The sequence below is a fragment of the Oreochromis niloticus genome, linkage group LG16 (genome assembly GCF_001858045.2).
Source record: "Oreochromis niloticus isolate F11D_XX linkage group LG16, O_niloticus_UMD_NMBU, whole genome shotgun sequence".
NCBI classification, from domain to species: Eukaryota; Metazoa; Chordata; class Actinopteri; order Cichliformes; family Cichlidae; genus Oreochromis; species Oreochromis niloticus.
In genome coordinates, this window is record NC_031987.2 from 32,171,315 (window position 1) to 32,190,909 (window position 19,595).

Here is a 19,595-nt window from a genome sequence, read left to right on the forward strand (position 1 = left end):
CGGGGGGCCTCTGCTCCATGTTGCTCTGTCAGGAATTTGAACAATGGGGTCATGTATCTTTCGGCGTGAGGTCAGGTATAAAAGCAACTCGTGGGATGTCGTGAAAACTGTGCAGTCCTTCTGAGCCTGAAGAGTTCTAACTGAAACCATGACCATGGGCAAGGTGTGTGCAGCTTTGGCTATTCCACTGTTCGCATTTTTTGCATTTGATTGGATGCTGAACAAATGTCAATGTGATGCAAAAAGTACGATATCAAACAGTCCTTGTTTTTTCTCTTTTTTTCAATTTCAGATCATCTTCTACGAGGACAGGAACTTCCAGGGTCGTTCCTATGAGACCAGCAGCGACTGTGCTGACATGTCCTCCTACCTGAGCAGGTGCCACTCCTGCAGGGTGGAGAGCGGCTGCTTCATGGTCTACGACCGTACCAACTACATGGGAAACCAGTTCTTTGTCAGGAGGGGCGAGTACTCTGACTACCAGCGTATGGGCATGAGTGATTGCATTAGGTCCTGCCGCATGATCCCCATGGTACTGTAAATTGAAAACTCCTCCTAATATCTGACACATGGTGTAAGATGCTGAACCTGTTGAAAGCATATTAACGAGATCTCTTTGATTCATTGTTATTCATTTCAATTTACAGCACAGAGGCCAGTTCAGGATGAGGATCTATGAGAGGGAGAACTTCGGAGGTCAGATGTACGAGCTGATGGACGACTGTGACAACATGATGGATCGTTACCGCATGTCCGACTGCCAGTCGTGCCACGTGATGGATGGCCACTGGCTGATGTACGAGCAGCCCCACTACAGAGGCAGGATGATGTACCTGAGGCCCGGAGAGTACAGGAGCTTCAGGGACATGGGCATGAGTGGGATGAGGTTCATGAGCATGAGGCGCATCATGGATTCCTGTTATTAGAGCACCAGTGTATAAAAGCATGATTTTAAATAAAAATCTAGTAATTCTCTTTTAAATGAATTTGTCACTGAGTGATTGGAAACTTGCACAACAAACCAAAATAAGACACGCAAACATAGGCTACATTTTTCTATAAATTATAACCCTGCAAGTAGCAACAGCTAACTTTTAAGTGCTATGCTGTGTATTCAGTTTAACAGCAAACCTTTAGGGTCAGTATGCTGCACACCACCAGATGACAGCATATCATATCAAATGGTTACATTTAGGCAAATTATAAATACATTAAATACACAGCAATATTAGAAATGCAGTATATGTGAATGCAGTCCTTCTGTTCTGCAACATTTGCCTTTTTATTCATGCAATGACCTGTAAAAAGGCACAACCATTTAAATTACACATAATTTAATTATTGCACCAATGTAATTTTGAATATAAGGAAATGTATGCATAGAAGGCAGCATACAGAATAAACGGCAACTAATTCTTTAATATTTTTCAATAGCATATGCTGTTTCCCTTCTAGTTAGAATAATTACAAATTAATTAAATTAAAAATGGCAGGTTATTACACATAGTCACATATATAGGACATGCTATTCATAAGGAGACATTGCCAGCTTTGAATCTGCATTTTTTAACCTGTTAAAACTAAACAAATGATGTAAATATAGTGTAGTAATACCAGCTTTCTTTTTAGGAGGAAAGCAATGAAAGCAAAAACAATGTTGTTTGCATTGTAACAGTTTATAAAGGAGCCGGGTTGATCCACAGCAGAAGTGCACTGTGACCTGTTGGTGTGATAATAGTCTTTTGTTCTGCACAGTTCAGTAAACAGAACAATATCCATTTTGTTGGAGTCACAAGAACTTTCTAAACTTGAATTAGCAAAATAAAAATAAAAAGACAGAACAGAAGCAAAGCCTCTGTTTTATGGGGAGTTTTTGGCACAGCACTAGAATAACTACAGGTGTCCGTAAGTTGTCACTGGTGCATTTCACAGGGAGAGAAAAGAAAGAGAGCTGACTTCACTCAGAGATGGAGAAAGATAAGAAAGACAGGAGAGGAAGAAGAGAGCTTAGATTTAAAGGACTGCTCAGTGGGAATGGATAGACTGGAAATTTAAAGCTTACATGTAAGTCTTCGTGTTTTAAATCAGATATCGGGTCTAACATTATGGGGTTTTTTCATATCGTGACACCTGCTGCAAAACAAACTGAGGTAGACTGACTGTGTTATTCAAAGTCTGTATGAAAATCCTCTGCAGGATAAACAGGTTAGTTTGCTGCGCTGTGATGGATTTAAAGTAAAGAACAGTGTGTGACTGGTGCACAGTGGCTGTAGTTTCACAGCCTGTACACAAAGAACATCTACTGAAGCTCTGTGATTCTTTTCCCCACACTGAGCCAATACAACCAAATTTAGGGTCCCACCACCTGCAGAATTCCTCTTTAAACTACTCATTTCCTGTTTACAGGCACTTTTGCAATATAGGCAAAAGACAATAGATTTACTGTATATTATTCTTCTGATTAAAGCTAAATACAGTTAGAATTAAAATCAAATTTGTATTCCCATCTACTGATATATTTTCTAATTACATTACATTATTAGTTTTCTTACATTTCAGAGCCTGTACTTTTTCACTTTTACTGAAGTAAAGAAGCTGAAACTTCAACTTTTACTGAACTAGTTTGTAACACTAGTATCTGTACTTCTATACGTGCAGAATGTCTGTACTTTTGCCACCTCTGCAGATTTAAGAAAAATGTATTTACGGGTTCAGCAGAGTTGAGTATATGAGTTTTTAATATGTCATCATGATGTGCAGTATGATCAACAGGTTGTGTGTAGTTGTGCAACGTTTGATCTTCAGGCAGCTTCATGGAAATGCACTGTATGGGCTCAGGAACTCTTCCAGAAATCAGTTTGCTGTGCCATCCACTAATATAGGTTAATGAAACATATCATCAGGAAAAACACTGGAAGCTGATTAAAAATGGACTGAAGCAAATTGGAAAATTCCTCTGTCAGAGGTCAGATTAATCAAAATTTTAAATTATTTTTGCAAAAAGATCTTCGTTTGATGTTACTGTCATGTTCCCTTTGTCCTCTCCAGTTGGCTCACTACTTTCTATCTCTCTCTCTCTCTCTTATAAGCACTCTACCTCTCTGTCTGTGTGTGTGTGTGTGTGTGTGTGCGCGCGTGCATGTCTGTGTGTGTGTGTGCGTGCGTGTCTGTGTGTGCGCGCGTGCGCGTGCGTGCATGTCTGTGTGTGTGTGCGTGCGTGTGTGTGCGTGTGCGCGTGTGTGTGTGCGTGTGTGTGTGTGCACTCTTCCTGAGGTCTCATCTTCTGCCTCCACACTCCTGAAGCAGTCTCTCAGTTGCTCCTGACCTTCGGTCCTCGCTGGATTGTTTTACCGCTCCTGTACATGTTGCTACTTTCTTCTCACCCATTGTTTCCCTGTGAACTTGTGATCCTCCCAGAGAAACTTGTGTTGGTGATCTGTAGAGAGAATCTGTGGGAAAATGTGGCTCTGTGGAAAACCTTGCCTGAGGGGACTGGGACCATCACTACTGTTGATCTTCTGTGTTACACATTATTCACTGTAAATAAATGCACTGAACTTGATGTTGAGTCCTGTGTTTGAGTCCACCTAGATCTGTGATATTCCTTGTTTTGTTTTGGGGGTTTTTACCAAATTAAACAATTAAAGAAAAACTATTCAATTTACTTTTTTATTAGATAATTGATTTTTTTTTTTATTTCAATAAAATAAAACGTAAATATTAATATAGTTTATTTTGCTAAATTAGGCTACTTAGTTTAGCAACGCAAATAATTATTTTGGTGCTTTTCAATAAATAAAAAAATCGAAAAAAAATTGGTTATCCTCTATAGACCTCTATATATTTCTATCTATATATTTCTTCTCCTCCTCCTTTGTGCTTGTGTTCAATGAAAAATGGGTAAATTAGGTTTTTTTTTCTTTGGTGCTACTAACAAGAGTGTAGATAGTTTGATTAGTTAGTTAGTTGTTCAGTTTTTAATTAAATATAATATTTATTTTTCCAAAAAAGTAAATTTTTGGAAAAATATTGACAATGCATGATAAAGTGAAATGTTAATTGACTTTCTGGCCTAATACATCAGTTTTAACAACATTACTGTATCTTAGCTTCATAGGTCAGTTATTGCAGATTTGAATGCTTATGCTGTTGTTGTATTTACAGTCTTATTTCTCCTCGTTGTTATGGTCGAATAAAAGTTCGTATGCTAACTGAGGATGGCTAAACGCAAAAGCCTAGGGTTGTTCTATAGACTTAGCCTCATCACTGAATGGAAGCTGTCTTGACTTTACTATAAAACTGCTGATTGTTCTTATTATTTTTTAAGCTGAACATGATAATTATGTACATATTTAGTTATTGAGTAAAACATAATTTTGGGTATAGTTAGTGAATGCCTTCTTGCAGTTAGGTACGTAGATGTAGCTACATGAAAAATGTAGCAAGATAAAGAAAGTGCATGTGACAAATGTGGTTATGAAGTACACATTGCTTTTATTTACTGAAGTCAAATACAGAAGTCTAGCACATATCAGTGATGCGCCTCATGCTCATGAACCTCATGCTGCTCATGCCCATGTCCCTGAAGCTCCTGTACTCTCCGGGCCTCAGGTACATCATCCTGCCTCTGTAGTGGGCCTGCTCGTACATCAGCCAGTGGCCATCCATCACGTGGCAGGACATGCAGTCAGACATGCGGTAGCGGTCCATGATGCTGTCGCAGTCGTCCATCAGCTCGTACATCTGACCACCGAAGTTCTCCCTCTCATAGATCCTCATCCTGAATGGACCTCTGTGCTGTAATTCAATGTAGAGAAAATGTAAGTATGATTACTAACGAGCATTTTAAAAATTTATAATAAATCAAAATTATAGTAGCAAAAGTGAAGTGATTCTTACAAAGGGGATCATTCTGCAGGATCTGATGGAATCAAACATCATTCCCATGCTCATCATGCGCTGCATGTCATGGTACTCGCCCCTCCTCAGGAAGAACTGCATGCCCATGTAGTTGGGACGCTCATAGACCATGAAGCAGCCGCTCTCCACCCTGCAGGATTGGCACCTGCTCAGGTAGGAGGACATGTCAGAGCAGTCGCTCGTGCACTCATAGGAGCGACCCTGGAAGTTCCTGTCCTCGTAGAAGACGATCTGAAAAGCAAAATGATAAATCAGTAAATCGATTAAAGAAGATTATTTTTGCTTCCTTTTACAGTAAAAATCATCCCATTACCTTGCCCATGATGGTGGTTTAGGTTGTTCCCAGTGGATGGTTCAACTTGCTCTGCCAACTCCATGATTCCAGGGCCTTTTTATACAAAATCCCAGGGGCCATGATGTGTTGTTATTCAAATGTGCAAAGCTGATGAATTAGCAGTATTACTTTTGCTGAACGGGGCCTATAAATGACTAACAATGGTTCTCCATCCATACATTTCTGGCAGCAGTCATCTGTATTGTCTATTATAAGCATATGCTTTGTGTGTGTTCCATTTTGAGTCAGAAGGCTCTTCACATACAGTTAGTGATCAGTGATGGAAAGAACATGACATCAGGCTACATCTGTGGTAAACTTCTGACAAACGGTAGAAAGATTCAGCTGATACAAAGAAATAAATATACTAAGTGTCGGCTTTCAGGACTGTCGATAATAAAAAATATGTTCCGTGACTTAGAAGACTGAGTTTCATTTAAAGGAGAATGTGCATGTTTTATTAAGTTCACATGGATGTTATTATATTATAAAATTAAAGTGTAATAAATAATCATGAGATGAAAGGCCATACACAAGCTACAGTAAGATACACAGCCTTTAAACACAGACACAGCTATCAACCTTCTAATCTCATGAAATACAGTAACTAATTATTCAGTGTTCTTACTTTTGATGAATCTAAGTTACTAAAAAAGGGTAAAAAGTAGGTTAGCAGTAGATGGATTTATGCAATATTAAAAGTGCAGACAGTTTATGGAGAATACTTTAATTTGCATTCATACAGCTTAATTCTAAAGAAATTAAAATTAAAACTGTGTCACTCCTCTAATTCCATCATGCAACATCTGGTTGTTCCTTTTTTTGCTTTAACAGCAGCTGGCTGGAGAAAAAGTATTAGCAATATTATACTTATTAATTTCAATTGCAGTAATTTACTTTTTCATTTGCAGGCATTTGTTTAAACGCTTTTGCAAATTTGGATCAGAAACACTCATTTCTATCACCGATCTGCCTCTTCTTCTTACACTGTGACTAAAATTATATAAAGACACTCAGTTCCCTTATTTTGAAAAGTTGAGTTTATTAGGAAGTCCTGGAAAAAGACTCTTTTGTTATGATTGGGTTTTAGGCTATATAATAACTATACAGTTGTTCAAATCAGACGTATATATTAGACAGTTCTGCAAATTCAATTCAACTAGTTTGTCGTAAGTAGAAATACTGATAAGCCATCATGAACATCGTGAGCTTGGATTTTGAAGAAGGACTGCACCATGTGGTCTACAACTTTGATAGGAAAAATCTAAAAGAAAATCACATCTGGAAACATATCTCTCCTGATTTACATTAGGACTTTCTTTAACTTTGTTCTAAAGAGTGGAATTTGGGCGATTTCAAAATAAATTACAATATTAAGTTAATAATATTAATATAAAAGTTCAAACATAAGAAAAGAAGTTGTTTTGTTGAGTTTATAAATACTTATGATTACCAACATAATAAGGGATTCAGTGTCGATAAGAAATAATGTGCTACAAATACCTAGTGACAGACAGTTATGAAATTAATGTATCATTGTGTTACACACAGATTCTTTCTTTTATTCCAGAAAGTACAACAAGTGAGTCAAAACAATAAGGCTGTGGATTATTTTGTTGTTGCCTACTTGATGTATAGTTTATTTGTTTAGGATCAGCTGGACTGGCCAGGGTGTTTTTTTAATTACATCTAATTTAATAAACAAAAGTAGGTATTGTTCTTCACAGTATCTACAGAGTAAGTGCAGGATCTGCAGACCAAACAGTTAACATGTTACCAGCCTTTTGAGGGGTCCCTTTATGTACCCGCAACGAAGCAATCACAGTTTCAAAGCTGAACAACTCAATGAAAACAAATTCACAAGACGAGTTAAAAATTCAACATCTTTAATAAACAAAGTGCTTTATATTTACAGCAAGGTTTCAGTTGATGGCTAAAATTCGGTGACTCTCCTGAAGGAGCCGACAATGGCGCAGGTGGCGCACCAGTCGCGGTACCTCCTGTACTCCCCGGGTCTTAGGAAGTACTGTCTGCCTCGGTAGTTGGGGTACTCGTAGAAGATCCAGTAGCCATTCATAACATTACAGGAGTAGACATGGCGGTGATGGAAACGGTCAGACACACAGGGACAGTCATCCATGAACTCCATCATGTGACCACTGAAGTCAGGCTTCTCATAGATACGCAATCTGTAGGAACCTCGATACTGTGGGGCCAGAAGAGAATCAGCAACATGTTCAAACCATATTTCAGTGAAACTGTTATGTCTAGGTGTATTTTTCAGCGTTGTGTCTGTCTTACCACTGGAATCATCCTACAGGAGCGGATACAGCTGCTGAAGCCCATCCACCTCTGGTAGTCAGGATACTCTCCCCTCCTCATGAAATACTGGTGGCCCATGAAGTTAGGGCGCTCATAGATCATAAAGCAGCCACTCTCTACCCTGATGGAGTTGCAGCGGCTGAAGTACAAGTGAAGGTCTGTGCAGTCATTACTGCACTCATAGGAGCGACCCTGGAAGTTCTTGTCCTCGTAAAAGATAATCTAATGAAAAATAAAAGAGTAGTAGCAGCTTCAGCTCAGTTAAGACTTTCCAGCAAAAAAAATGTTTAAAAGACCACCAACAAATTTAACTAACGTTCAATGTGAGCAGAGAGAGAAAAAAACAGTACTTACCTTGCCCATGGTCTCCGTTGGAGAGATTCCCCATGTTTTCAGGGCTTTTTATACTACCTCTCGACAAACAAATGCATTGTTATTCAAATTATCTCATAGTTATAATTGAAGGCTACTAGCACATGTTTACCTTTTTGTTAGAGCCCAACATTGGGTGAGAAATATGGATCTGTATTTGAAAAAAAAGGATAAATTAACTGGTTTGGTGTTTTGACATGCATGGACAAAGGAAAAGACTAGTATGGTATCCACACATCCAGTGGACAATAGCCGCAGAACAATATGGAACAGGGCTTTGGCATTAAATATGTTGTGTAACAGAGCAGGAAGCCATTTACTCTCCCTCTAGCTCTACCTGAGCAACCCTACCATATGCCAGTAAACAAGTGTGTGTATACTGTGCTGCCAATCTTCATGTTACATAGAATATAACAAAAGTTTTGTATATACTTTTACAGTTTACTGTATGTTAAGCAATGTGAAATCATCTTTAATCAAAGACTCACTATTTGTAATGATTTATCACTTTCACGATTACTTGATTTCTCACAGTAATTTGACTTTCTGAAGACTCCCCCTACAGGAGAAATGGACCTGGATACATAGCAAATAACTCCTATTATTTTTATTTCTTGGTATTACCACCAGCCACTTGTCAAATATAATTATTTACTTATAACATTTTGTTATGCTGAAAACTGTGCAATAGTAAATTTCACCTTGATTTGAGCCTTTTTTTCTCTCCCTCTCTCTTCAAATGTAAGACTTATGTGAAAATGTTACGGTTTCTGTATTTAATATCACTTAGTAGTGTAGTTTATCAATCTCTAAAAAAGTTAAAGTTTATATTATGCTTATTTCCCGGATGAATTTTGTTTAAATTTTATGTTTTTTGTTGTTTGTTTAAAATCTTTAAGACAATCTTTAGCATAATGAATGTTTTTGGTCCTTGTAAGCTGTTTCAAAGCAAATGTCAGTCAGAACAGTGTAATGTGTCTGACATAAATTTTAAACTGTTTAAAAAAACATGTGCTTATGTTACCAGCTTTGCCAGATCAATCTCATTCTTTCATTCTTTATTCCATATTTTGTCATTTGTTGTCAGAGGTGTCCAGGATCAGTTTCCTCTCCTACACCATGCAGCGTAGTTTAACACTAATCGTATGGATAAATTCTCCCACCGCAGAGACCAGCTAATCCTATCAAGCCGACCAACTGGGAGATGTATTGTTTGCAATGGTATGCCTAAGCATAGAGGAGATTAAACTATAGTGCCCAGTTACCCAGAAGCTGGTAGATAAATTGTTTAGCCACTCGCCCCAAAGAGTAGTTATTTTCCTTTCTGTAACATTTGATTGCAAGAAAAAACTCATCTGCCATCTTAAGGCTCCTTTGCAAAATAGTAATGAAGCTTTGTAGTGATACATGGAAATAAAAGATGCTTGTTTTATTCAGCAGATAAAGTTTATTGGGAAAACAGACAGTTCAAGTCATTGAAAGATGCATTTAAATGAAGCTTGACTTCAGTTGAAGTCAGTGATTCTTCTGATGGAGCCGATTCTTGGGCTGATGCCTCCCCAGTCACTGTACCTCCGATACTCTCCGGGCCTCAGGTAGTACACTCTGCCCTTGTAGTTAGGTTGGTCGTACAGTAGCCAGTGGCCATCCATCACATTGCAGGAGTTGAAATCAGACATGCTGAGTTGGTCTTGGACATTTGGACAGTCATCGACTAGCTCATGCATCTGCCCGGTCATGTCAGCACGCTCGTAAAGCCTCATCCTGTAGGAACCTTGGTGCTAGCAAAGAATTTAAAAAAACTCTATAATCTCACCAATCAGGTCCTTCTTTACATACATTTACTACATTTAATCACTTAAAACATTTTTTAAAAGCATGAGTTGACCAGTAACCTATAAGGATGTAAAATCCAGTTCCTTATTATAATATTTTTGTCTATTAACATCTTGCAAAAGAATTTTCAGTAAACCCTATGGTGCTAAAATTAATTTATAGTTTCTGAATATTTGCCCATTTAGCAGTGACCCAATAAGGGTGTCTGGTAACCTGATGGATATTATGGGGTTATAGCAGAGTCTTAAAGCAAGTCATTATGACCTACCTGGGGGATCATACGGCAAGATCTGACACAGTCATTAATGCCAATCATACGCTGGTTATCAGAGTACTCTCCTCTCCTCAGATAGTACTGATTGCCCATGTAGTTGGGCCTCTCATACACCATGAAGCAGCCACTCTCCACCCTGATGGAGTTGCATCTGTTGAAGTAGGTGTGAAGATCGGCACAGTCGCTGCTGCACTCATGAGAGCGCCCTTGGAAGTTTCTGTCTTCGTAAAATATGATCTGCAAAAGCAACAGGCACACACAGACACTTTTTTACACAGCGCTGTTAGAAGCCAAGAGATCTCGACACAAAAACAGGAGTTTTTGTAAAACCATAACATTTAGTTTCTTTACCTTTCCCATGGTTGTGTTGGCATCAGACTCTATTACCATTCAGTGCTGTCCCTGAGCCAAGCTACTGTGCTTTATAAAAAAGAAAGAAAGAAAGGACTGCTGTGTGATTGCACAGCATAAAGTATTGTCATTTAAATATATCCCCCACAGTGATGATGGATCACAAGTGGGGGTGGGCAGATAGGAAAATCTGTTTATGTATAGATGACTCTTGGTGTGTGTCGTTATTGTTCTTTCCTCCATGTTCATCACAATTTCTTCCCGAAAATGCTGTTGCACAATAGCATGATAGTCACATAGTCCTGCACAACATCAGCAGAATAATACTGATATTTAATAGAGCCAGCACATAATTTGCACAAGCTACCAGCTGTTTGTTTGTTGGGTTTTTTTATGTGAGTCAACATTTCCAAAGTATCAAAAATGTTGGCTATGATTTCATATGAAGGACTTACTCAGATCAGGTTTCCACCATGGACTAATCTGTTTGTTCGAAACATTACAGTACTAACAAATCATGCTTTGATAAATGACGTCCTCCTCACAACTGAATGGACTATGACGACTCCATTTTGCAATTGCTTTATTACAATGGTGAGTCCAATGGTGAGCCCAAGCTTTACATGAGGGAATGTTCTGATGCAGGACAGTAGTAGTTTGACTAAGTGACAAAAACTGTTTTCTGTCTCTTTCTTTAGTGTTGCAAGCATAATTATCTGAGTATGAAGACTTTTGGCAACTACCAAAAGTGGTCAATAGTCCATGATGCGTTTGATGGATCCGACTCTGGCATTCCTGCCACCCCACTCACTGAACCTCTTATACTCTCCAGGCCTTATCAGGTACATCCTGCCCCTGTAGTTGGGGTGCTCATAGAAGAGCCAGTTGCCATTTTTCACGTTGCAGGAGAAGATGTCATTAACGTGGAAGCGATCCATGACACTGGGACAGTCATCCACAAGGTCCATCACCTGACCCCCAAACTCGATCCGCTCATACAGGCGCATGTTGAACGTCCCAGGCTCCTAGTTTTGAATCAAAGATGGGCATTATTTACTCAGCTGCACCTTCAGGAACTACCTCTACTAAAAACAAAAGCTGTTATATTTGTAATGACTATCAAATGTAATTATGGAATCTTCTATTTTGCTACAAGTAAATAATAATGAATGAGTTTGGGAAACTGATTTTTTGAAAGACGATGAAATATGTTTTAGCTTGCTAGCTAACCTAGCTAAACATGCTAATGTAACTACTTTGGTCAAAATGAAAGACACAGTTCCACTTCCTCAGATTGCACAAAAAGTGAAGGGAACAAATACTTAAAGTGGACTTTAAAACTTGTGTTAATGGCTCATTTACAACTAAAGTCCGCAAAACCTGTGAGTGGAGATCCAGTACCTGGGTCCAGCCCATCTTCAAGACTCTCTAAAAAACTGTGGTACAGATTGATTATAAAGTGTTTTGATAGGCATTAGATTTGTGTCAGCATTTATGCACCTTTATAGAGCAGACTAATTCTGTGGTTATTTAAATAAAGTTATAATTAGCAAAACTTCATTATTTATTTTCACTGTATTTTTATCTGATTTGACAATTTTCATGGTAAAAACTACCGTCTTTTTACATTTTCTTCAAAGAAAATCCAAAGTAAAATTAAATTCAAAGACTGATTTAGCTTCTCTTTAAGGTGGAACAACAGTGACATCATGCTAACATTTAAAATAGGCAGAATTAGTCCTAGAACAGTTGTTTTGGGAAGATCAATAGTAACAACTAAGCTGCACCCTCTTGCATAAAGATCAGTTTGATTTATATAACAGTTTGGAATAAGCAAATAAGCTTTTGGAAAACCCAAAATTAGACATAATATGCTATTGCTTCAAAAATATTAAAAACAGAACTGTGGCTAAGAATATAAATGAGTCTATAATGGAGACTGTTTTTAAACCTGTAGGTTAAAAAGTGTTTGCAAAATCTTGAAATACATTTAAAAACAAAGGCTTAAAAATTGTTTCAATAAAAGTTAGGTCTGGTTAGTTTACATTCTCACAATCTATCAACAGACAGTGGAAGTGGGTGGGCTTCAGCAGCTGTATCTTATAATGAATGTATAAGGCTGGGTTTGGCCAACAAACAGTAGCTCACCGTAGGGATGTAACGACAGGAGCTGACAGACTCGTTGACGCCCATCCAGTGATGGAAGTCCGGATACTCTCCTCTCTTCAGGTAGTACTGGTTACCAGAGTAATTGGGTTTTTCATAGATCATGAAGCAACCACTCTCCACCTTGATTGAGTTGCAGCGGCTGAGTCGGCTTAACAAGTCCTCACAGTCATTACAGCACTCAAAATGGTGCCCAGAGAAGTTGTTGTCCTCATAGAAGATAATCTAAACATAGAAATCATATCTTTTTCAGTGTTTGCACTGCAAATATGTTCAATAGAAACAAATATTATTATATATGCTTCAGTATTCTGAGTATTTTCATGGTTTTAATGGACATCTCAGTACAGGACGTGAACACTCAGGAAGCCTATTAGCATTTCGTACCCCGCCTGCTTGTTTGCCCCAAACTGTCATTTTTACCTTCCCCATGTTGGCTGCTTCTCCTGCCCTGTGCCTAGTCCCTGTATGATCCATCCAGCTCTTTGAAGACTCAAACCTGTTACATATATAGTGAATGTGAAATGCAGACTCTGCACGTGTCATTCATATTGTAATGCCAGGAATCTTTGGCATTTGTGCCGTTGTGTTATCCTGAAGAGATGTTTGGGGATTATGTATGTACAGGTGAGCGCTGACTGGTCCAATGTCAACTCTGAATGGGTGCTGTTTGTTGTTGCACTGATAAAATTTACCTCAGACTGAGGGTTTATGCTCCACCCACGTTCACCAAGATATCTTCTAAATGTTTACATTCATTTTCTAGTTGCTCAGACATAAAAACCTCCAGTTGTGTTATTTGGAGCTTCATTACAATATTTTTTCCCATGGTAGAAATGAGTCTGTCTGTGTTTTTGTCAACAGAATGATAGTTTCATGTTGTGTTTTATGTAATTTTTATTCTACCACTGCCATCTGGTGGTGAGCTTTATTTCTGACCAAAATAGAAACAATATTTACATTTTTAACTGACAACCTTTCGAAATGCTTGTGTTAATTTGTAGGATATTTGCTCATGTCTAAACAAACACAAAGGTCCAATAGATAACGCTTGAGCCTCAGTGAGAAAAGTGTTAGTGCTTGAACGATTTTATTCAATCCTCTTATGAGAGTTAGGATGTCAGGCCACAAGCCCAGCACATTCTCCTGGGGAAAGATGCCCTCTAGATGCAGAGAGCAAAAACAAAACTGAGTACACTTGAGCACTGATGCCATTTTATTCAGTGTGTAAAACAAGGCAAAGAGTAGACATTTCACAAGAACTGTCCTTCCGTCTTCATAAATCCATGAGACGTCGGACGGACCCAACCCTGGAGCTAATGGCGTTCCAGTTGCTGAAGCTCCTATACTGGCCAGGTGGAAGGTAGTAGTGGCGCCCCCTGTAGTGGTGTTGCTCATACATCAGCCAGTGGCCATCTATCACATTGCAGGAGTTGAAGTTGGAGAGGCGGAAACGGTCCATGAGATTAGGACAGTCATCCGTCAGTTCCATCATTCCGCCTTCCATGTCGAAATGCTCATACAGCCTCATCCTGAAGCTGCCACTGTGCTGCAGAGGTCAGGAAAGTCAAACGGTCACATTAGGTTTGTCTTTTGTGAAATCTGTTCATGTGCATAGCTGTGAGTTAGATCATGCACCACATACCTAATAAAATATCTGCAATAAGCTGCTTAGCCTAGCTTAGCATAGATACTGGCACTAAAAGAAGAGAGTAAACGCTGATGCCTGTTTCTAGGCCATTTCTACTCTACACCACTGATAGGCATGGTACGTGTTAATTAATGTTAACATACCAGTACCACCATACTTTTTAAAAATGAAATATTAATCACAAGTATTCTGATAATGTAATCCAGTGCAATTTACAGTCTGATTTTCACTCTAATACTTCCTTAACAATTTACCCAGCTTGCCACTGTCCATAAAACTGGAGAAAAAAGACAGTAACAAGCTAGTGTGTAGCTACTATGGTTGCCGAAAAGGATATTACATCATGGTCCTCTACCCAGAAAACAAAAGTTCTCTGGTGGGATAGGATAGTTTTATGTTTTTTAAACAAAAAAACACCTCTGAACACAGATTGCTGTAGCAAAATTAGCCCATTTATTGGCTAATGCTACATGCTAAAAGTCAAGTATACAGTCTTAGACTCTAACTGTTGCTTGGCAGTTATGTTGGAGGACAGGCAAGCAAAATTTAACACATTAGAATTAACAGAAGAGTACAAAAGCAGCACTTTATCAGCTTTGGAGCAGTCAACAGTGACCTCTTTAGATTAAGTGAAATCGCCTTCATTTCTAATTTCAGAGTAGTTACTTTTCTAATCGAAAAAGAAAATCATTGAATAGTTGGTGTATGTTTTTCTGTGCGCTGAATCTATTATTGTAAGAGGTTAAGATGCAGTACGACACAGCAATGGTATTTTACTGAGGGTCTTACCGAGGGGATCATGCGACAAGATCTGACACAGTCATTCATACCGGTCATGCCCATGTAGTCAGAGTACTCTCCCCTCCTCATGAAGTATTGGTTTCCCGCGTAGCCCGGACGGTCATAGATCATAAACATGCCGCTTTCCACTCGAATGGAGCGGCAGTGGTCAAACATAGAGTGCAGGTCGGCACAGTCGCTCATGCACTCATAGTAACGGCCTCCAAAGTTCTTGTCCTCGTAGAAGATGATCTGACCGAGGGACAGAATAAGGCATGTAAGCTCATTTTTAATCTACAGATATCTGTCATGTAAAACGACATACAAACCTTTCCCATAATGCCTGCTGTTGTTGGTCAAACCTCTTCCTGCGTTTTTAAATCCTAAAATTAGCTTCCATCTTTATATACAATACCCTTTTGGGAGCAGTTGGTGTTATTTAAATGAGGCGTGGTGTCAGCAGAAATATTACAAGAGTCTTCCCAGTCCTGTTTGTCATGTCCTGTGTTCAGGTTAACAGATGCCATACAGCTTCCAGCAAGAGCTACAACATGTGCAGGCGCTGGAACACTCACAGGTTTTTCACTCTTCATGTGCTTTAAATGGGCTGGATTCAGAGTATGAAGGGTGAGTAAATGCCTATAAAACGTTGTTTCTTTTTGCTGGTGTGTGTTGATATTGATTTATAATATTTTCTGTAGGAGTGAGACTGACTACTACAAAAAATAAAAACTGTTCTTCCGACAAACATTACACCAAAAATTGGCCTTTTTTTTAATCAGGAGAATCCAGAAAGTAAATAATTACCTTATTACAAAGAGTTAGAGACACTCGTGTCAGTGAGTGTGTTCTAAAACTCTGCTGCAATTTCACTAAATTCTATGCAGTAGAAATTAAGCAGAACAATGCCATGTTCATTTTAATTATATTAATGCCACATGGCAACCTCCTTATTGAATGTGCAAGAAATTAGTAAGTCAGAATCAGATAAAGGCTCATTCTGGCACAGGAAACTATAAAGGGTTCAAATAAATGTGTCAATGTGTGGAATGTCCATATAATAGATGATCACATTTAAATGCTGGAAATGTTTCCAAATATGGCTTTTTATGTGTCAGTTCATGTGATGTTAGTGAAATCAGTGACAAAGGAAGCACAGAAAGTAGTTTAACAACAGCTCCATTTATTTATGAAGTTATATGTTACTAATGCCAAGTCAATCACTGACACATTACCATTTTTATTTTGTTTTGTTTTTCTATAGCGTAAAAGCGATTGGATCCAGATTAGAACTCTGTGATTCTGCGGAAGGAGCCAGTGGTGGCGCAGGTGGCCCCCCAGTCACTGAACTTGCGGTACTCCCCGGGCTTCATGAAGTACTGCCTGCCGCGGTAGTTTGGGTGCTCGTAGAGGGTCCAGTAGCCGTCCATGACATTGCAGGAATAGATGTCACGGCTCCGAAAATGATCCTGCACCGACTCGCAGTCCTCACTGAACTCCATCATCTGACCCTGGAAGTTGGGTCGCTCGTAGATGCGCATGCGGTAGGGCCCCTCGCTGGTCTGGATGAACATAGCAGTAAGGTAAAACACAAAATTAGAGTAGCATCAGTACCTGTGCAGCTCTGTATGGGTGTGTGTGAGGGGAAGATTTATTGGAAATTGACATAGCTTACGCTTAAAAAATAAATATGTCTAAAAAACAAAGTCAAACCCATTGTTTTTTTTTATTTTTAAATTTGTAGGACTGCATCAACATATGAGCTAAATGTTGGCCCACATTGGCCTTGTTCAGTGATATCTGCATGTGAGCAAATACAATTTCATTAAGTAATGTCAGTGGCTGGTATTTATTTGTCGTGCCACATCAAAAGAATAGTTAAACACTGACATAGTTAAAATAAAAAATAATTTCAAAATAAATATACAGATAATACATGGAACCTGATTAAATAGTTTTACAATGTGTCATAATTATGAGAAAACATCAACAACAACTTATTTGACATTTATAATTGACTTTTATTTAATTGTTTGCCAAACATTACCTTGTCCTACACGTAACCTTGAACTATTTCATGTAGATTCTGTACAGAGAAAGCACCTTTCAGCAACTAAATCTAAACTCTTAATAAAGTGCAACTTTAGTTGGAAGGAAAAAATATCTAATATTTTAACCAGTGTATGCATCATGTTATTTGGCTTGTGCACATAGAAAACAGTGAAAATCAGTGGTTTAATCGTCTAAATAAAGACATAAAACCACTTCTAAGTCAGAAAATGTAATTCTCAGATGACATTTTTCATAGTATTAACTGTTCACTCACATAGGAGAAGGTACGGCAGGAGCGGATGGTGTCGTTGTAGCCCATCCAGCGCTGGTAGTCTGGGTACTCGCCTCTGGTCAGAACATACTGGTAGCCAGTGTAGTTGGGCTTCTCATACAGCACCCAGCAACCACTTTCCACCTTGATGGAGTTGCAGCGGCTGAAGTGGGGGTGCATGTCAGGGCAGTCGGTGTCGCACTCATATGAGCGACCCTGGAAGTTTCTGTCCTCATAGAATATGATCTAAAGCCAGGGGAGGAGGAGGAGGGTGGACAGAGGCAGTCACAGCCAAGTCTGGTGATGTTGTACTACAGATTTCAGTTGAGCCTGTATGTGTGATTCTGGCAGTGTTGATTATGTTATGGGTTGTTAAAGTCAGTTAAAGTCACTGTCAGTTTCTCGGTGTGTCTGGCAATCGTTATTTGAGAAGCTGCAACGCGACTTGTCAGCTTGAAGAAGCCCAAAACAGAATGAATCTCTCTTACCTTACTACTCATCCTGCAGTGTGCTGGAGCCAGTCACCTACGGAAAAATGGTGGTCTCACAAAGCGGCACCACAGCCCCGCTATATAAACCTCAATCAAAGGGTTAGCAGATCCCACTTTAGCTGTTTTTTCAATGAGTGGGGATTTAACATACTGGCATCGTTGCCAAGAGTCTTGATCCTGCGCATAGAGCGAAAATCCCTGAATCATCAATGCAAAAGTCCTACCAGGCAAATTACTGACCCACTGTGCCCTCTTTATTGATATGGACATTAGAGACACATTTTATCCACTCATCAAGGAGATTAATCTTTGCTCGCAGAATGTCAGAGGTCATCACAAAATGAATCAGCCTCTATAAACATTTGCAGAAATTCCAAAAAAGAAAAATGTGGATTTGTGTGTTTTATTTGTACGAGGAAAATGGGACCAGGCACCTTCAGTGTAAAGTCAATATCAGTACCAAAGTGATATTTAGGTGCTTTTACTTTGTGTCACTTTGGAGTTTGTATTCAGGTACACTTATTTGACAGTTTTAGTAACTCTGCAAACAATCTGATATGTAATTGTAAAGAGATGGGATACCAAATATCCGTTTTTTCTCTTACAATGGTAACGAATGCTTCTAAATATTACTGGACATGGATTAGCACTGATTCTAAAAGTCAATCATTTGAGATTTTTTTTACATTTCTATAACAATTCAATTGTATTTATATAGCCGCAACAACAGTTGCATCAGGGTAGTTTATACTGCAGGGTAACAAACCTACAATAATCATTTATCCACAAACTGATTATCTAAGTTAATAACATAACCTGAGGTAATAAAAATGATTTCATTGTTTTCATCAAAGACAAAGCTGGAATGATTTAACAGGTATTAAGTGAATCTTGGTAAAAGCATAAACTTGTTGCTGTGAGGAGTGCCTAGACTTGTACATGGGACAAGACTCAGCTGTATATCTGCACCTAAAGGATAGAGTTCATGCTTTTAAAGGTTGCCAGCCTTCACATTTTGGACAGAGGAGAGAGATGGTTTGAAAAAAGGACTACTGTGAATGACCATCGTTGAACAGAGGTAGTGGCTTACGACATCAACTGTCCGCCACTTACAATCCAGTTTTGAGATCCCTTCCCAGGGGCCTCAACCCCAACTCACATTTTGAATCAGGTGACCTTAATAGATCCATGATAGGGTTGAGGCAACGTGTCACACAGGTGTCTCCTGAAACCTCTGGTGGTAATGACCCACACCTTTTTTCATACCCTGGATTTTTTGATGAGATACATGATCAATAGCGGGTCAACGACCCTTCACAGAACCGATCCTGAGGGTGGCTGTAGCTCAGATGATAGAGCAGGTCACCTACTGACTGGAAGGTTTGTGGTTTGATCCCAGTCTGCATGCCAAATATCCTTGGGTAAGATACTAACCCCATGCTGCTCTCTGTCACAGTATGTATAAATGTTAGATAGAAAGTGCTGGTATAAATGTAGTTGTTTAAAGCACTTTGAATGCTCAAATAGAGTAGATGGATGAGAAATAAAAATGTCTTCAAACAACTTAAAGAAGTCCAGTCCAGCTCCCAATGGTAGACAGATACCAATGACAGGTTGAGCTGCTTTAATTTTGGTGAAAATTAGGTCAAGGTCATACCAAATATGAAAATCAGTGAACCCTGACCTTGTGTATGAGCTACTACTTCATGCAACTTGCATGTCTTTCTTGGTGAGGACAAGCCATTTTTAACTCCAAGAGTTGTATTTTTCCTGGG

The 19,595-nt window shown here is 38.9% G+C and overlaps 7 protein-coding genes and 1 long non-coding RNA gene across 10 annotated transcripts; 2 read left to right on the forward strand and 6 right to left on the reverse strand.

Annotated features, from left to right (window-relative positions):
• The first annotated feature begins 101 nt into the window (after positions 1–101).
• On the forward strand, positions 102–982 carry LOC100694450 (gamma-crystallin M3). Its single transcript, XM_019353414.1, has 3 exons — positions 102–163; positions 293–532; positions 648–982. The coding sequence occupies exons 1-3, from the start codon at positions 149–151 to the stop codon at positions 924–926; spliced, it is 534 nt and encodes a 177-aa protein (XP_019208959.1). The 5' UTR covers positions 102–148; the 3' UTR covers positions 927–982.
• Positions 983–4,474: 3,492 nt separating this feature from the next.
• LOC109194189 (gamma-crystallin M1) lies at positions 4,475–5,299 on the reverse strand. Its single transcript, XM_003456266.3, has 3 exons — positions 5,234–5,299; positions 4,900–5,151; positions 4,475–4,797 (listed from the first exon to the last, which is right to left on the reverse strand). Exons 1-3 carry the CDS (start codon positions 5,240–5,242, stop codon positions 4,522–4,524), a joined length of 537 nt encoding a protein of 178 aa, XP_003456314.1. The 5' UTR covers positions 5,243–5,299; the 3' UTR covers positions 4,475–4,521.
• A 1,839-nt stretch (positions 5,300–7,138) lies between these two features.
• LOC100700231 (gamma-crystallin M2-like) lies at positions 7,139–7,951 on the reverse strand. Its single transcript, XM_005475206.2, has 3 exons — positions 7,931–7,951; positions 7,556–7,798; positions 7,139–7,460 (listed from the first exon to the last, which is right to left on the reverse strand). The coding sequence occupies exons 1-3, from the start codon at positions 7,937–7,939 to the stop codon at positions 7,188–7,190; spliced, it is 525 nt and encodes a 174-aa protein (XP_005475263.1). The 5' UTR covers positions 7,940–7,951; the 3' UTR covers positions 7,139–7,187.
• Positions 7,952–9,380: 1,429 nt separating this feature from the next.
• LOC100694979 (beta-crystallin S-1) lies at positions 9,381–10,548 on the reverse strand. Its single transcript, XM_019352326.2, has 3 exons — positions 10,410–10,548; positions 10,053–10,295; positions 9,381–9,729 (listed from the first exon to the last, which is right to left on the reverse strand). The coding sequence occupies exons 1-3, from the start codon at positions 10,446–10,448 to the stop codon at positions 9,454–9,456; spliced, it is 558 nt and encodes a 185-aa protein (XP_019207871.1). The 5' UTR covers positions 10,449–10,548; the 3' UTR covers positions 9,381–9,453.
• Positions 10,257–13,051, reverse strand: LOC100695250 (gamma-crystallin M2). Of its 3 annotated transcripts, XR_003216845.1 has the most exons (5): positions 12,999–13,051; positions 12,558–12,800; positions 11,153–11,434; positions 10,410–10,478; positions 10,257–10,295 (listed from the first exon to the last, which is right to left on the reverse strand). XR_003216845.1 is itself a non-coding variant. In XM_025903976.1 (4 exons), the coding sequence occupies exons 1-3, from the start codon at positions 13,005–13,007 to the stop codon at positions 11,162–11,164; spliced, it is 525 nt and encodes a 174-aa protein (XP_025759761.1). In that variant the 5' UTR covers positions 13,008–13,051; the 3' UTR covers positions 10,410–10,473; positions 11,153–11,161. The 3 variants fall into 3 exon arrangements, 2 of the variants coding, with proteins under 2 accessions (XP_025759761.1, XP_003456316.1); XM_025903976.1 differs by lacking the exon at positions 10,257–10,295 and having other exon boundaries at positions 10,410–10,473; XM_003456268.4 differs by lacking the exons at positions 10,257–10,295; positions 10,410–10,478 and having other exon boundaries at positions 11,144–11,434.
• On the forward strand, positions 12,516–16,400 carry LOC112844181 (uncharacterized). Its single transcript, XR_003216846.1, has 3 exons — positions 12,516–12,638; positions 15,519–15,633; positions 16,271–16,400. It is a non-coding gene; the product is annotated as an uncharacterized LOC112844181 (long non-coding RNA).
• LOC100700508 (gamma-crystallin M2) lies at positions 13,779–15,460 on the reverse strand. The gene is made up of 3 exons (XM_005475201.2): positions 15,336–15,460; positions 15,016–15,258; positions 13,779–14,124 (listed from the first exon to the last, which is right to left on the reverse strand). Exons 1-3 carry the CDS (start codon positions 15,342–15,344, stop codon positions 13,852–13,854), a joined length of 525 nt encoding a protein of 174 aa, XP_005475258.1. The 5' UTR covers positions 15,345–15,460; the 3' UTR covers positions 13,779–13,851.
• On the reverse strand, positions 16,193–18,416 carry LOC100695514 (gamma-crystallin M2). Its single transcript, XM_003456269.5, has 3 exons — positions 17,818–18,416; positions 17,333–17,575; positions 16,193–16,568 (listed from the first exon to the last, which is right to left on the reverse strand). Exons 1-3 carry the CDS (start codon positions 17,827–17,829, stop codon positions 16,293–16,295), a joined length of 531 nt encoding a protein of 176 aa, XP_003456317.1. The 5' UTR covers positions 17,830–18,416; the 3' UTR covers positions 16,193–16,292.
• Positions 18,417–19,595: the final 1,179 nt, after the last annotated feature.

Coding starts and splice junctions, on each gene's coding strand:
- LOC100695514 (XM_003456269.5), bottom strand. Junction 16,569..17,332: donor CCTGCCGTACCTTCTCCTAT/GTGAGTGAACAG, acceptor ATGTTCATCCAG/ACCAGCGAGGGGCCCTACCG.
- LOC100694979 (XM_019352326.2), bottom strand. CDS start 10,448: ATGGTAATAGAGTCTGATGCCAACACAACCATGGGAAAG. Junction 10,296..10,409: donor CCAACACAACCATGGGAAAG/GTAAAGAAACTA, acceptor TTGCTTTTGCAG/ATCATATTTTACGAAGACAG. Junction 9,730..10,052: donor CTTGCCGTATGATCCCCCAG/GTAGGTCATAAT, acceptor ATTCTTTGCTAG/CACCAAGGTTCCTACAGGAT.
- LOC100694450 (XM_019353414.1), top strand. Junction 533..647: donor CCTGCCGCATGATCCCCATG/GTACTGTAAATT, acceptor TTCAATTTACAG/CACAGAGGCCAGTTCAGGAT.
- LOC100695250 (XM_025903976.1), bottom strand. Junction 11,435..12,557: donor CCTGTCGTTACATCCCTACG/GTGAGCTACTGT, acceptor ATTCAAAACTAG/GAGCCTGGGACGTTCAACAT.
- LOC100700231 (XM_005475206.2), bottom strand. Junction 7,461..7,555: donor CCTGTAGGATGATTCCAGTG/GTAAGACAGACA, acceptor CTGGCCCCACAG/TATCGAGGTTCCTACAGATT.
- LOC109194189 (XM_003456266.3), bottom strand. Junction 4,798..4,899: donor CCTGCAGAATGATCCCCTTT/GTAAGAATCACT, acceptor ATTGAATTACAG/CACAGAGGTCCATTCAGGAT.
- LOC100700508 (XM_005475201.2), bottom strand. Junction 14,125..15,015: donor CTTGTCGCATGATCCCCTCG/GTAAGACCCTCA, acceptor TGACCTCTGCAG/CACAGTGGCAGCTTCAGGAT.